General features: G+C 31.0%; 1 protein-coding gene across 2 annotated transcripts; it reads left to right on the forward strand.

The window, feature by feature from the left end:
• The first annotated feature begins 2,750 nt into the window (after nucleotides 1-2,750).
• On the forward strand, nucleotides 2,751-14,560 carry LOC143563748 (alpha-mannosidase-like). Of its 2 annotated transcripts, none has more exons than XM_077051222.1 (27): nucleotides 2,751-2,960; nucleotides 3,026-3,109; nucleotides 3,735-3,823; nucleotides 3,908-4,082; nucleotides 4,163-4,366; nucleotides 4,845-4,916; nucleotides 5,072-5,185; nucleotides 5,265-5,365; nucleotides 5,616-5,709; nucleotides 5,993-6,160; nucleotides 6,249-6,320; nucleotides 6,430-6,492; nucleotides 6,574-6,630; nucleotides 6,931-7,150; nucleotides 7,712-7,836; nucleotides 7,911-7,967; nucleotides 8,059-8,118; nucleotides 8,200-8,271; nucleotides 8,373-8,420; nucleotides 12,857-12,976; nucleotides 13,064-13,129; nucleotides 13,207-13,319; nucleotides 13,427-13,511; nucleotides 13,590-13,700; nucleotides 13,956-14,051; nucleotides 14,113-14,229; nucleotides 14,312-14,560. In XM_077051222.1, the coding sequence occupies exons 1-27, from the start codon at nucleotides 2,763-2,765 to the stop codon at nucleotides 14,498-14,500; spliced, it is 2,970 nt and encodes a 989-aa protein (XP_076907337.1). In that variant the 5' UTR covers nucleotides 2,751-2,762; the 3' UTR covers nucleotides 14,501-14,560. The 2 variants fall into 2 exon arrangements, with proteins under 2 accessions (XP_076907337.1, XP_076907338.1); XM_077051223.1 differs by having other exon boundaries at nucleotides 7,715-7,836.
• Nucleotides 14,561-14,780: the final 220 nt, after the last annotated feature.

Here is a 14,780-nt window from a genome sequence, read left to right on the forward strand (position 1 = left end):
TTATCCTAATATAAAGAAATTCATTACGGATCTAGATTTATACTCCAATGGTTAAATTTTTAATTAGTCAATCGGTCAAATTTAATAAATCTAAAATTAAAACCAATTATAGTAAAATAAATTAAACCTGGTGGAAAGCCTAAATTTGTATATGAAATAAAAAAAATATAGTTTCAATTGAATCAAAATACAAAAAATAAAACCTGATAATTTAAGTGACCAGTGGTAACGTTAATGGATTGTGAACATAGTCATGGGAATGCCGATATGCTGTAGATTAAACGTCCGGCTGGTGAACAGCTTCATCGATGGTGGACGGTGAATTGGCCGGATAAATGAATTGAATGTTGAAATCGGTGGAAGAGGATGGAGGCGTGAAAGAGGAGATAACTGATTTGGGGTTTTAGGTTAAATTATGTTATAATGAATAATGAATACATAATAAAAGAAATAATATAAATAATAGAAATTCATAATTAATAATTATAATTATTAATCATTAAAGAGAACTGATATTAAATTATTTTGATTTATTTTATTCACATAAAAATTAGAAAAGTGGCAGATATATATGGAAAGTTTAGGAAACCACCAATAGGAATAGGCCAAGTTGACTTAAAGTCTATTGGTTTAATAGTATAGTTAGATTAGATGATTTGTTTAAAACGAAAACATAATAAACATATTAGATGTGTTAACTATATCTTTACTATTAAATTTCGTGAAAGATTCAAGATAAATATTTATTAAATATTATTATGTGTATTACTACATATTATAATTATTTATTTAAAAACTTATATATATTTGTATTTATTTATTCAAATAATTATAAGTATATTTTATATTAAAATTAGTTATTTAAATTATTAATTTATAAATTTGATTATATATTTATCATATCAAGTAATCAAGGGTAATTTTATGAATATTAAAAATAATGCTTTTAATAAATAAATGATAATCAATGATATTAATCTTTGCAATAATAATCACTATAAAAATCAATCGTTCGATTCAGTAATAATCTAATCACAACTTAATCTAATTCACATCAAAATCTTAAATCCACTATACATATTATATCTTTTATAATTAAATTATATTATTATATTTAACTAGGAATCTTGTCGTGCATCCCAAAGGGTTTAACTGTTTCTTTTTTACGTCATCATTTAATCCCTTGTTCATCCATTAAAGTGAGTATTTTACTCCCCTATTTTACTCATTTTGTCTTTGGGGACATATGCGTTAACTTATATATTTTTATATTATTATTATTATTATTATTATTATTATTATTATTATTATTATCCACATTAGAAACTGTTATCCTTGTGTGTATATCAGTTTATGCCTAACTTGCTATTTCTTACTTGCTTTATTTTTACCGCATTCGGAGAGGTCCATTGTTATAGTATGATCATATGACCGTCTCTTGGTCGGCGTCCAATCGTATGACAATGGTTTCACCGACAACTCATTTTTGGTAACCAATGCCTGATTCGCATGGCAACGGTTTAGCCCTATCTTTATTATTTGGTTGAATTGTTTATGTGTTATGGCTCAACTATTTATCTCGTAGGAACAGTTTGCAATTTTCTTTATTTATTATATATTTCACATAACTGGTGTTTTACTCACTCAACCTCGTGTTGACAAATTATTTGTATTTTTAACGCATATGCAAGTCACCGTATGATTTGATCGATCATGATATATTGATGAAACTTAGGTTTTACTATGCTAGAGAAGATATATCAAGATTTAATTTGAATTTGTCTTGTTTGTTTTATTTATGGATTGATGTATTTTGTTTATTTGAATCTTGTTTGAATATTTGAATTTAATTAATAGATATTGGCATTTTAATTATTGAATGATAGTACCTTGAGAGTTGTGAGCAATCAGATCACGCCCCGGCATTTCCGTCTTAGATTGAGATGTGACATTTAATGCATGTAAAAAATAAACAAACTTTTAATAACATCTAAAAGATTTAAAATAATAAATCAATAACAAAAATATATAAGAAAAACTGTAAATAAAATAAAAACTTAATAGTTATTTATTTGATATTTTGAGAGAATTATAAAATAAAATAAAATGGACTAACATGTCAATTACAAATATTAAGAGAAAATGAAAATTCAGAAAAAATGTATAGTTAGCAAAGGCTCAAAAGAGATCATGATTTGGATTTCTTAAAATCCAGATAATTAATAATAACTATACATTATTGCTTTACCAATATCCAACCAAGAATATAATCAAAACAAATATTGGCCTTAGATAAAAAAAAATAAATAAATCATTGACCAAAAAAAAAAGAGACCAGCATGATAACTTTACCTTAAAATTGACACAATTAGTAACCCCTTTCCAGTTCCGCCTAGGTTTCTCGTACAAAAGTTACTTCACGTGGTACCATGAAACAAAACAAAGGCACATGTTTTTCCTACTTCTCACTGTAAATCTCGATAAGATAAAAACATCTGGACAAACGTCAAAATTAAGAATAAGAATACAAAATATTTAATATATAACTGGAGTAAATCCGCCGGCCGAGAGAAAACCAATGTGTGTTTTTGTTTGTACCCCACTAAATTAATGCCTTAAAAATATTCACATTAATAATGTTATCTGCATTGCTTTGTATAGGTGGATTGCATTTGCAATATATATATATATATATATATATATATATATGTAGAGGATTGTATCAATGGGAATTGGCTAGTTGAATTTGGCTAACTAAAAACATGTCTATTTTGTTAATTTTTTTGTGGGTATTTGTGGTTTATGTTAATCTTTGTCGTGGATTGATTGGTGGGTATGAAACTGGAGGTGGTGTTGTTGAGGGTAAGTTGAATGTTCATTTGGTTCCACATTCACATGATGACGTGGGTTGGTTGAAGACAGTTGATCAGTACTTTGTTGGATCAAATAATAGCATACAGGTTTGTTATTTGATTTAAAAGTTAGAATTTGTTTTGCTTATAGATTGATTATTTGTTTGTGCTAGGGTGCTTGTGTTGAAAATGTGTTCGATTCGGTTGTCATGTCGCTGCTTCGTGATCCAAACAGGAAATTCATATATGCTGAAATGGTATCTGATTATTGACCTTGTTGATCTGTTTTGTATTACTTTTAGTTTTTTATTCAAAATGTGAGTAAAATTTGTTGGGAGTGTTTTGATTTGCATTATGGAATTGACTATTTTATTATTAGGTCATAATCATAATCGGTCTTAAATCCAAACACTAGAAGTGATTAATTATTGTGGCATCTGCTTAATCACACATCCAATGATCCAAACATGTGGAAGTCTGACAGGGTCTGCATGAAACTGACATAACCGAACCCATCCCAACCTAAAACCAATGGTTTGGTTTTATGTCTTTTCAACAACCAAATTTCCAGCTCGGTTTTGGTTTTGTTGTACCGAAAACCAAACGGAATCCCAAAAAAACTCGTCTTTTGTTATTGAATTTATGGTTATAATTTTTATGTTTGAAATTTGAATGTTAAGTAACCAATAAAAGTTTAAGCTAGAAATGGTTTAGCCAAAATAGTTTAGGCTCAAATGTGTAATAATCAACTAATCATTAGTTAACAAAAAGTTTGAGGCTAATTTGTGGCCTTTTTTCTAGGCCCAAAATATTCAAGCCTAAATGGAAAAACCGGAACTTAACCGAACCCATTGGTCCGTCTTTTGTTAATGTACAAAACAGGCCTTTTTCCGAAGATGGTGGCAAATACAAAGCATGGAGATACAAGCTCAAGTGAAAAAGCTCGTTTCTTCGGGCCAATTAGAATTCGTGTATGCAAATAAACTCATCTTCTGTTTATTAGTTTCCCAATTACTATAAAAATAATATTTGCAATGCAACAATCACAATATCAGAAATGGAGGTTGGTGTATGCATGATGAAGCAGCAACACATTACATAGACATGATTGATCAAACAACTTTGGGCCATACTTTAATAAAGTCTAGCTTCAACGTAACTCCTCGGGCCGGCTGGCAGATTGACCCGTTCGGGCATTCTGCGGTTCAAGCTTATCTTTTAGGAGCTGAGGTAACATTATTAGTATTATTGTTGTTATTATTTTAAGATTCTTGAGTACATAGACATGAATGGTTCTGGTGTTGATGTAGCTCGGGTTTGAGTCGATACATTTTGCACGGATTGATTATCAAGACAGAGCAAAGAGAAAGGACGATAAGAGTCTTGAAGTCGTATGGCGTGGGTCCAATACGTTTGGTTCGTCTTCACAAATATTTGCCAATGCGTTTCCTAGGCATTATAGTGCCCCGGACGGTTTCAATTTCGAAGTTAGCGGGGATTTTGAGCCTGTTCAGGTTAGGTTGTTATTTGCTAACAATGAAGTGGAACCTTAAGGTTTTCAATAGGATGTTAATCCGGTCGGGTTAATGGGTTGGCGGGTTGAATTGTTGAAACCGAACATGAACTTATCTGTGTGAAAGACATTAACCTCAACCTAGACAAGCTTGATTACGTATAACCCGAACATGACTCGTTTATGTAAACAAGTGAAAAGTGAAACGGGTTGATGGGTTGGCAATCAAGTTGTAAACATGAAAACAAGTTATAAACGAGTTGGTGGGCTGTGGGTTGTAATAAACGGGTTAAATTGTGGGGTTTACTTGTTTAATCAAACCAGTTAAACAGGTAAAGCGTACACGAACCTTTTAGTTAAACGGGTTGAATACGTCAACCTGAACACTACATGTCCATTAAACGGGTTATATATGAAAACCCAAAACCTGATTGTTTATTAAATGTATTCTTTAATTTTTCATGATGCTAACATCGCAGGACAACCCTCTTCTCTTTGACATGAATGTTCAAAAACGAGTCAATGATTTCATCGATGCTGCTTTGGCTCAAGTAAGCTTTTTTATTCCAACAATATAAGTTTTTAGTTTTGTGCATATATTAAAAAATAATAGAAATAAATAATATAACTATATTAAAAATGATCATCAAACACAGAAGAAGACAAATTTCGTTTTAATTTTACAAACATCAATTTGATTTTAAAGGCAAATGTGACAAGGACAAACCATATTATGTGGACAATGGGAGATGACTTCCAATACCAATATGCAGAGTCTTGGTTCAAGCAGATGGACAAACTAATTCACTATGTTAACAAGGTACAACAACTCCATTTAATTTCTTCTATTTTTCAGTTTTATATCCATAAATTGTTTTTAAGTATGATTATCCTTGCAGGATGGTCGAGTAAATGCATTATACTCCTCTCCATCTATTTACACGGATGCCAAATTTGTTTCAAATATGTCTTGGCCACTCAAAACCGATGACTATTTCCCGTGCGAATCTTCTGAAACCTTCTTTAAAGTTTACTACGTTTAGAGTAAATCACACTTCGAGTAATGAGGGAAAACTGTGACAAAATGCACCCCTGTTGGTGTAAAGGACAGAAAAAGTTTGAACATAACAAACGATTCTTATTATTTCCTTAGTTTAAGGACAAAACCTGAAATTTGTTGTACACCTAAAGGATGAAAAGCGCAATCTGTACTTTTATTTAAAATGTACTTGATTATTTCTTGTGAGCAGATATGCAGATGGTGGTGATTCTTACTGGACGGGTTACTTTACAAGCCGTCCGGCTTTAAAAGGATACATACGTTGGTTGAGCGGATATTATTTGGTAAGATTTTCTTTATGTTTATTAACCTTTCTGGTAAAACTGTATAAAGTTATTGCTGTAATTTTGTTTTAAATATTTAGACATTTTGGGTGATCTATAAACTCCTTGATTTGATTTGGGTTAAACTTTATCAATTAAGATGTTTAGCTAAAAATAAATCTTCAAAAATTCCCAAAGTGTATATTTTTAGAAGAATTAGATAATTTTTTAATTACAACCTGATGAAAAAAAACATGTATATAAATTTGATATTACAACTTCCATGACATGAACAATTAATTAGGCATCAAGACAGCTAGAGTACCTTGCAGGAAGGCAAAGTAAAGGTCCAAGCACCTTTACTCTTGGAGACGCTTTAGGAATCGCGCAGCACCACGATGCGGTCACAGGTACCGCCAAACAACACACAACAGACGACTACCAAAAACGGTTAGCAATTGGAGCCCACGAGGTACAACTTTAATCCATCTTATCTTTTTGAGTTAGTTTAGTGTCATCAAGTTTTATTATCATATTCGTTGGTAATTGATTTCTCATAGGCTGAGGCTGTTGTCAATTCAGCTTTATCATTCTTAACCAGCAGCAATACATCCCAATCCACATTTACACAAGTAATGCCTCACTTTTAATCTTACCTTTTACTTTAGTATTGCAATATCACTAGTTTATTATTTTGGTTTGTTTAAAGATTCATACCATATGACGTATCGTGTGTGACAGTGTCCGCTACTAAATATAAGTTTTTGTCCGCCGGCTGAAAACATTACTTCTGGGAAGAGTTTGGTAAATTATCTTCCTGAATGTAGATACTTAAAGTTTATTGTGTTTATTCTGTTAAGGATTTTCTATTTTTTTTCTTTTTAGGTTATTGTAGCGTATAACCCTCTTGGATGGAACCGCACGGATATTATCAGGATACCGGTGAGTCTATATAACATATGATTTAACTAGTTTCACACATTTGCTGAACCATTATATTTAACTTTCCATTGCAAACAAACCACTGTTTTTGCATTTTTGGCCAAAAAGTAAAAGAGAGAAAAATTGAAATATCCCAAAGAATAAAAAGGTTGCATTTGGCAAGTGTGACAATTTTGACCCGTTTACCTAAAAATGGGCCAATTTGACCCTCTAATACATTATATTATTTGTTTATAAGATCCAAAACGAAAGGACAAAAAAGTAATCTAGCCCGTTTTGACCCGTTAAGCATTTTAACAGGTGAAAGATGCAAACTTAGTTGTCCAAGACAACAAAGGCAATACCATTGAATCACAATTCATAGAATTTGATGAAGTAACACGCAACCTAAGAAGCTTCTACACGGAGGCTTATTTGGGAATTTCTCCACAAGATGTTCCAAAATATTGGCTTTTGTTTCAAGCGTCGGTGCCGCCTTTGGGTTGGAACACTTACTTCGTTACCCAAACACCCGCAAAAGGTGCTCTTATGCCTCTTTTGTTGCCTAGAAATAAATAGTGTAAATGAGCCCAAAAGCTCGTGAGGTACCAGAGAGAGATCGGCTTGCGAAAACCACGGATCCCGTTGATCTGAAACGATGCTTGAGCCTAAAGTTAGAGCTCATTTAACAGACCGGGCTTCACTTACTGAGCTTTTCTAGACTCGTGAGCCCAAATGGGCCCATGCTTAGAAAATAATTAGTATGTATATCAATGAAATTAGGATGAAGAAACTAATAATTATATATTTTAGTATACGGGTGAAATCATGATATAAACTTATATAAAAACAGGTATTATATATCTATGCAAATGTAAATATGTAATAATAAATAATAAACGTGTCGAGACCGATCGACTTTGAAAAATTATTAACCAGGCACGCCCGAGTTCTCTTAAATCACAAGCGACACCCCATCTACCATAATGATTTTCTAAGCATAAGTATGTACAATAATTATTTCTTTAAAACAAATGGGAAAATAGTTTAAACAAATTGATGATCCTTCTTCTAATATACAATGATTTTGAAAATTCCTCAGGAGGTTATGTTTCCATGGTAGACACTCCACAAGATGATACCGTAGAAATTGGACAGGGAAACTTGAAGTTGTCGTTTTCACTAAAATCCGGACAACTAAAACGAATTACAAATTCTAGAACCGTGGCAAGTTCTGTTTTTAACCATTAAAATGAATTTTACATTTTGGGGTTTTGTAACTAATTTTGTGATTTTTGCAGATTGATTTACCAGTACAACAAACCTATCTTTGGTATGGTAGTGGAGATGGTAACCAGGTACAACACTGCATCAACGTTTCCGTTTTGTTTCGTGGGTCCCACTAAATGTTTCTAGTTTTGAACTTAACTTGTTTGTATTTTCTGATAGCCTTCTGGAGCATACATTTTCCACCCCAACGGATCACCCCCAGTTATCGTTTCAAGATCAGTATGTGTTCTTCTCTTAAATTTAACAAATGGGACCGGGCCATGTTTTTGCTAAGTAGTGTAATTACTTCGCTGCTTTCAGGTACCGATGAAAGTCATTCGTGGCCCGCTTGTAGATGAAGTTCATCAGCAATTCAGCCCTTGGATCTATCAAGTCAGGATCCTGATTCTACATAATGAATGACATTTTTTTTATATTGTTTTTCTTTTCTTTTCTTTTTTTTTGGTTTCAAATTTGTTGTGTTTATTTTTCAGGTGACTAGAGTTTACAAAGACAGAGAGCATGCTGAATTTGAGTTCAGTGTAAGTTTACCCTCTTGTTTAATGGTAACGGTTAAAGCGGGCCCCACTTTTTTATTGGCCGGAGGGAGTTGTCTTGGCACTCCTTTTCTTTTATCGAATATTCGGTGTGTCAAATATGATTACAAAAGTTATATTATTACAATACTAATCTAACTTTTTGAATCAAATGATTTTAAAGATTCTGTTAAATGCACTTTGGGCCGTACACCATTTTTTGTCCTATATGGCTCCTATAGGGCTATATGGTCGTATAGGACCTGAATCGTGACAGAGGTTCTCTGCCATCGTTTATTGTGCCTCGTATAGACCTATACGGGTCGTATAGGCCTATACGGCCGTATAGACACTTTTTTTAAAAAAAGAAATGATGACCATATATACAATATATGTGATTTATACGGGTCGTATTTGGCTCGTTTATAGACACTTTTTTTTAAAAAAATGATGACCATATATACAATATATGTTATTTATACGGGTCGTATTTGGTTCATTTATCTTATCCGGTTTAAATGTTGAGCTAAAGCTTAGCTCGTCAAAAGCTCAAGACTGTCTAGGCATATTTGTTGCTTACATATAATAAAAATTTGAGGTTTTTTTAACATCTAGTCAACATACATTAAAATAAAAATGCACCCCAAAATTTGAGGTTTTTTTAAATCGTTTTCCGGCAGCGATTAGGGCGGTCTGAATGTTTCTGCAAATGTTTTCTATACATATAGCCCTATACGACCGTATAACTTTTATTTTCTATACGGTCGTATTATGGTTTTGTCTGAATGCAATACGAGACATTTAATGCTTATACGGTCGTATAGGCCTATACGGTCGTATAGGCTGCAAAAAGCTGTTTTTTTGTCCCCTTGTCAGGCATGTATACCATATACGACCGTATAGGCCTATACGAGCCGTATAGGCATGTGGGGGTGGTGTGGGAGGATCACATCCCTTTTCATTTTATTGAATATTCGGTGTGTCAAATATGATTACAAAAGTTATATTATTACAATACTAATCTAACTTTTTGAATCAAATTATTTTAAAGATTCAGTTAAATGCACTTTGGGCCAATTTCGACCCATTCAGCTTGATTCCTTTCTAATTTTACCTGTGTTGACCCGTTCAAGCTCGAGCTTGTCTCATGTATCATTTATTAATTAAATTATATGTTTTTAATTATCTTTTATGTATATTAATTATAATTTTTGTATATAACATAATATGTTTTATTATTTTTGACATTTTTTATATAAATAATTATTGCATGAATATATATATATATATAATATATATATATATATATATATATATATATATATATATATAAACGAAAACATAAAAATCATATGTGTCGCGATGTGGTCGCTCCCCTTTTTTAGGAGTCACCAGATTTGTTTGATTTTTAAATGGAGGCTTCTCATGCATTTGACCCGAATTCATGTGTATGGGTTTTACCAAACCCAGATATTCCTTAAACAGGTTATAAAATCTCATTAAATTAAAAATTATTCTCACCAAATTATTGATGTAAAAATATTATAAAATAGGATATACTAAAAATTAATATCTTATTTATTTTGAAAAAGATATATATATATTATTTAAATTAAAAAACCAATTTTATAGTAAAAAAAATAAACGGGTCCTGGGTCTCATTAAACCATAAGTATATTATTAACTTTCATAAGTATTATATATAATTAAAAACCAATTTTATAGTAAATAAAATAAACGGGTCTTGGGTCTCATCAAAATCATATAGCTTTTAAGCCGGGTTATAACATCTCATTTATTTGTGAAACAATTTATTATCAAACCATAAGTATATTATTAACTTTCATACAATAATAAAATATAAATTCAAAAAATAAATAAATATTAGAACAAGATAAAATTATTATATGATTTAAAAAAAAAAGAAGAAGAAACAATTTTTTAGTAAAAAAAATAAGTGGGTCTTGGATCTCACCCAACCCAGATAACTTTTAAACTGGGTTATAACAAATTAGTTATTTGTAAAACCCTTTTATCATCAAACTCTAAGTATATTATTAATTTCTTTATAATAAATAAAATTAAACTCCAAAAAGTATATAAATATTAAAAACAAATAATGTAAAACAGTCCCGTAATACGGGAGATAAAATCTAGTATATATATATATATATATATTATAGGCTCACGAGCCATCTCAACCTCGATAAGTGAATATCCGGCTTAGGTTGTTTAGACAAGTTATTTATAAGCTTGACTCATTCAGGCTTTTGAGCCAATATCTCGTATCTTAGAAGCAGCTTGGCTCTTATACTCTTTACACCCCCTACTCGAATCAACCCGTTCACAAGTAAAAGTAAATAAATGGGTGGGTTTAAGTTGCCACCTCAATCTGATGGTTTCGGTTTAATATAATTACTAGGGTATAGGCCCGTGTTACACACGGGTGGAAAAACATGTCAACAAGCATAATAAATTCAAACAACAAATTCAAGCAACACAAAACTTCTTCAACTTTCAGACCAAAACGTTAACCATTTACAATGTCTAGATATTAAAAAGTTTAAAGTTATAATAAGTTAGTGTACACCAAATCACCAAAAAAAACATCAACAAAAGACCTAAACATGTTCTTTCATATTAAACCACCGTCAACTTCTTCAAATATTCTAACAAAAGAAACTCATTTTGCTTCATCACCTGAAAATTTAAAAAAACAGTATCATCCAAATTAAATATACCATTAATATAATAATATGTTTAATAATGAAAGCTCCACGCACGGATGAAAGTTATAATAAAAGTAAAAAAAGTATTGCATGTAATATGTAAATTGAGTTATATTATATAATGATTTTTATGTATGACTTTTTTAATAAGTTTTTGATATATTTATACACTATTAATTATAAATTATAATTTGCAAACTAAACCTTGGTGTTTGATTTATTTTAAAACAAAACAGTCATACCGATATTATTATACATTTTATGTGTATAAAAATGACTTTTAGAACAAAATGTTGTCACATATTAAAAAAATGTCTTTCTATAATGTTGGAAGAATTGAAGACGAAGACTCAAACTATAATGTAAAATTTCAATATCTTTCAATGGCTGGTAACCCGTATATCATACGCGTGAAAATTGTATATAGATATATATATATATAGCGACAATGATAATAATAATAATAATAATAATAATAATAATAATAATAAAAAAATGATAATGATAACGATAATGAATGAAATGATAATGATAATGATGAATTGATAGTGTAATATTTATAAGAACAAATAATTTTACATTCAATAGTAGGTACTACATTGTTATTTTCATTCAACATGGTAAAGCTTCCAACTTCCAATATAATCTGCTTCCAATAAAATTATAAAAGAGTTAAGTCAAATAATAATTTGAAATATGAAAAACATAATTAAGGGTTTAGAAACTTACATTATAGAAGATTTGAATGTAAGAAGAGTCATATGATTATGGAGAATGCTTATGTGGGTGAAGATTATATAGTAAGATGTGGAGATAATTATGTTTGTTAAAATTTATATGTTTAGAAACATTCTAATTATACACATTATGCATTACAAAGCCTATATATAAATTATAAATAGAATATTCGTGGTTGTATGCTTCTAACCTCCAAAAATAAATAAACAGTTATAATGTGTCTTGTATAATAAGTTTAACAGTTTCCATGTATAAGGTCTTAATAAATCAATTTATAATTTCATAAATATACAGTGAATATTCCGGAATCATAAAATTTAAATCTCCGAAAATAAAGCAAAAAATAAATAATATAAATAACAGCATAAATAATATTTCCTTGATTATCGTTTTTATAGTCAAATATTTTAATATAATTTGAATTTCAAATTATGTAAAAATTTATTATGTATATCAAAAAGAATTACAAAAGATTTAAACTTCCAATTATAACTGATTACATTTAATTTACAGTCAAACAATAAATTAGATTTGCAATTATTATAAAATTTGATTAAAAAAATAAAATTCCGGAATATTAAAGGCCAATATTATATATGAATTAAATAACTTTAAAACAAATTATAATTAAAAAAATAGAAATCAAAGTGTCAGATTTAGGATACAAAAGAATCAGAAATTGGCCGGAAAAATAATCAGAAATAGGTGATTTTTTGTGCAACATATGACGGGAAATTACCTTGTTCAGATTTAGGAAACAAAAGAATCAGAAAATTGGCCGGAAAAATTATCAGAAATACGTAATTTTTTGTGCAACATCTGATAGGAAATTACCTTGAATATATTGACCGGAAAACAATTCGATATTCAATCTTATCTGATCAACCATTAATTGCACGGACAAGACAATTGTAATGCCATGTGGACAATTGTAATGCTTTAATAGTAATAGTAGTATTGTTAGATTTTGTTTAGATGGGTGAAATTCCAACGGATGATGGTGTTGGAAAAGAAGTGATTACAAGAATAACAGCTGATATGGTCACCAACAAGGTGTTCTATACTGATTCTAATGGAAGAGATTTCCTCGAAAGGGTGAAGCCTGTGTTATACATTTTTATAATTTCTTTGATTAATAAGTTTATGTGGCAACTAGTGATCCTCGGGTTGATTTATTATTAGGTACGGGATTATAGACAAGACTGGCATCTTCAAGTTACACAACCAGTAGCCGGGAATTATTATCCGGTAATAATTTGATTGATGTTTTAAGTTTGAGCTCAAATTACCTGGCTCCTAACATGGATAGTATAATTGATCATCAGCTCAATCTTGGAATATTCACAAGAGACAACAAGACAGAGATGTCGGTGCTCGTTGACCGTGCGACCGGTGGAGGCAGCATCAATGACGGAGAAATGGAGATAATGTTTCACCGGTGATCCTCGTTTTCTATATTAATGACATCACGTCTCATTAATTAATGTACAGTAATATTTTTCTTTAAAAGTGATCGAATTGAATAGTTCTTTTTATTTTTCAAAGGCGTATGTTGTATGATGACGGTAGAGGGGTAGGGGAAGCCCTTGACGAGACAGTGTGTAATAAGACCACATGTCAAGGACTTGCGGTACCGGTACCTTAACATTTGATCATTTTTGTTGATATACCCATCAAACCTTTTTTATACAATTTCTTTCGTTTTTAGATTCGCGGAAAGTATTATTTGAGCGTTGACAACACTGGTAGCGGATCACGTTGGCGCCGAACAACAGGCCAAGAGATTTATTCGCCACTCCTCTTAGCCTTTACACACGAGGTATAAGATTTTTCAAATATTCAGATTCTTATTGAACAAAAACACTTTTTGTCTACTATCTTTTTTTCTTTATAATAGTCAATGTCAAATATTACTTACAAAAACCATATTATTTCAATATGAATCTGAATTTTTGAAGAGAGTTTATTTATTCCTGTTTATGAGGTTTTATACTTTAAAAATACAACTTTAATCTGTTTTGACCCGTTTGATTGGTTAGAGATAAAAGGTTACCTGAATCGAATTACTTGACAGAACCAAGAAGATTATAAAGCATCACACTCAACTAGATCAACAACAATGGATCCTAACTACACTTTATCCCCTAATGTCGCGTTAGTTACACTTCAGGTAACATATCGGGCCATTAAACAATGATTATCAAACGATTATCTAACCTTCATTTGTGTAGGAACTGGAAGACGGAAGTGTGCTTCTTCGTTTAGCCCACCTATACGAGGCAGGTGAGGACGTTGACTATTCAAACTTGGTCAAAGTTGAGCTGAAGAAAGTGTTTGCTCAAAAAACGGTACATCGTCACGCCAATAGTTCTATCATTGGCAAAATTTATTGCTATATATAACCATATGAATTTATGTTTTTTTATATAGATCAAGACAATAAGAGAAACAAGCTTATCTGCAAACCAAGATAAGTCAGCGATAAAGAGGATGCCATGGAAGGTTGAAGGTGGAAGTGGGACTGAACCGCCAACGGTTAGAGGTGGGCCTGTTGACCCGACGGCTCTTGTTGTCGAGTTGGGCCCGATGGAGATTCGGACTTTCATAATACAAATTTGAATTCTTGTAACAAAATGAAGTGTTATAATGCATTTTAGAACATGTTTAACATCCTAAATGCTAAGAATAAAGTATTATAATTCATTTTAGAGAACAATAATGTTAAGATCTTAAATGTTATAAACATAGAAGTGGAGGAGATGTTTTTATAATGGAATTGGTACGAGGTATCGAACAAGAACTCGTTAATTTGGCTAACACCCAAACACGAATATTATTATTGAGAAACTTCACAAAACTCAATTACAATCTCTAACCCCAAAACACGGGTATTTATAAT

The sequence above is a fragment of the Bidens hawaiensis genome, unplaced genomic scaffold, assembly GCF_021521415.1.
Source record: "Bidens hawaiensis isolate Kalapana, Puna unplaced genomic scaffold, B.hawaiensis_p1.1 tig00021512_1, whole genome shotgun sequence".
Taxonomy (NCBI): Eukaryota; Viridiplantae; Streptophyta; class Magnoliopsida; order Asterales; family Asteraceae; genus Bidens; species Bidens hawaiensis.

Bases quoted from the DNA above. Each gene is read 5' to 3' on its own strand.
- LOC143563748 (XM_077051222.1), top strand. From the start codon at position 2,763: ATGTCTATTTTGTTAATTTTTTTGTGGGTATTTGTGGTTTATGTTAAT. The intron at 3,824-3,907 runs GTATGCAAATAA...TCACAATATCAG, and splicing joins TCGGGCCAATTAGAATTCGT to AAATGGAGGTTGGTGTATGC. The intron at 7,968-8,058 runs GTACAACACTGC...ATTTTCTGATAG, and splicing joins GTAGTGGAGATGGTAACCAG to CCTTCTGGAGCATACATTTT.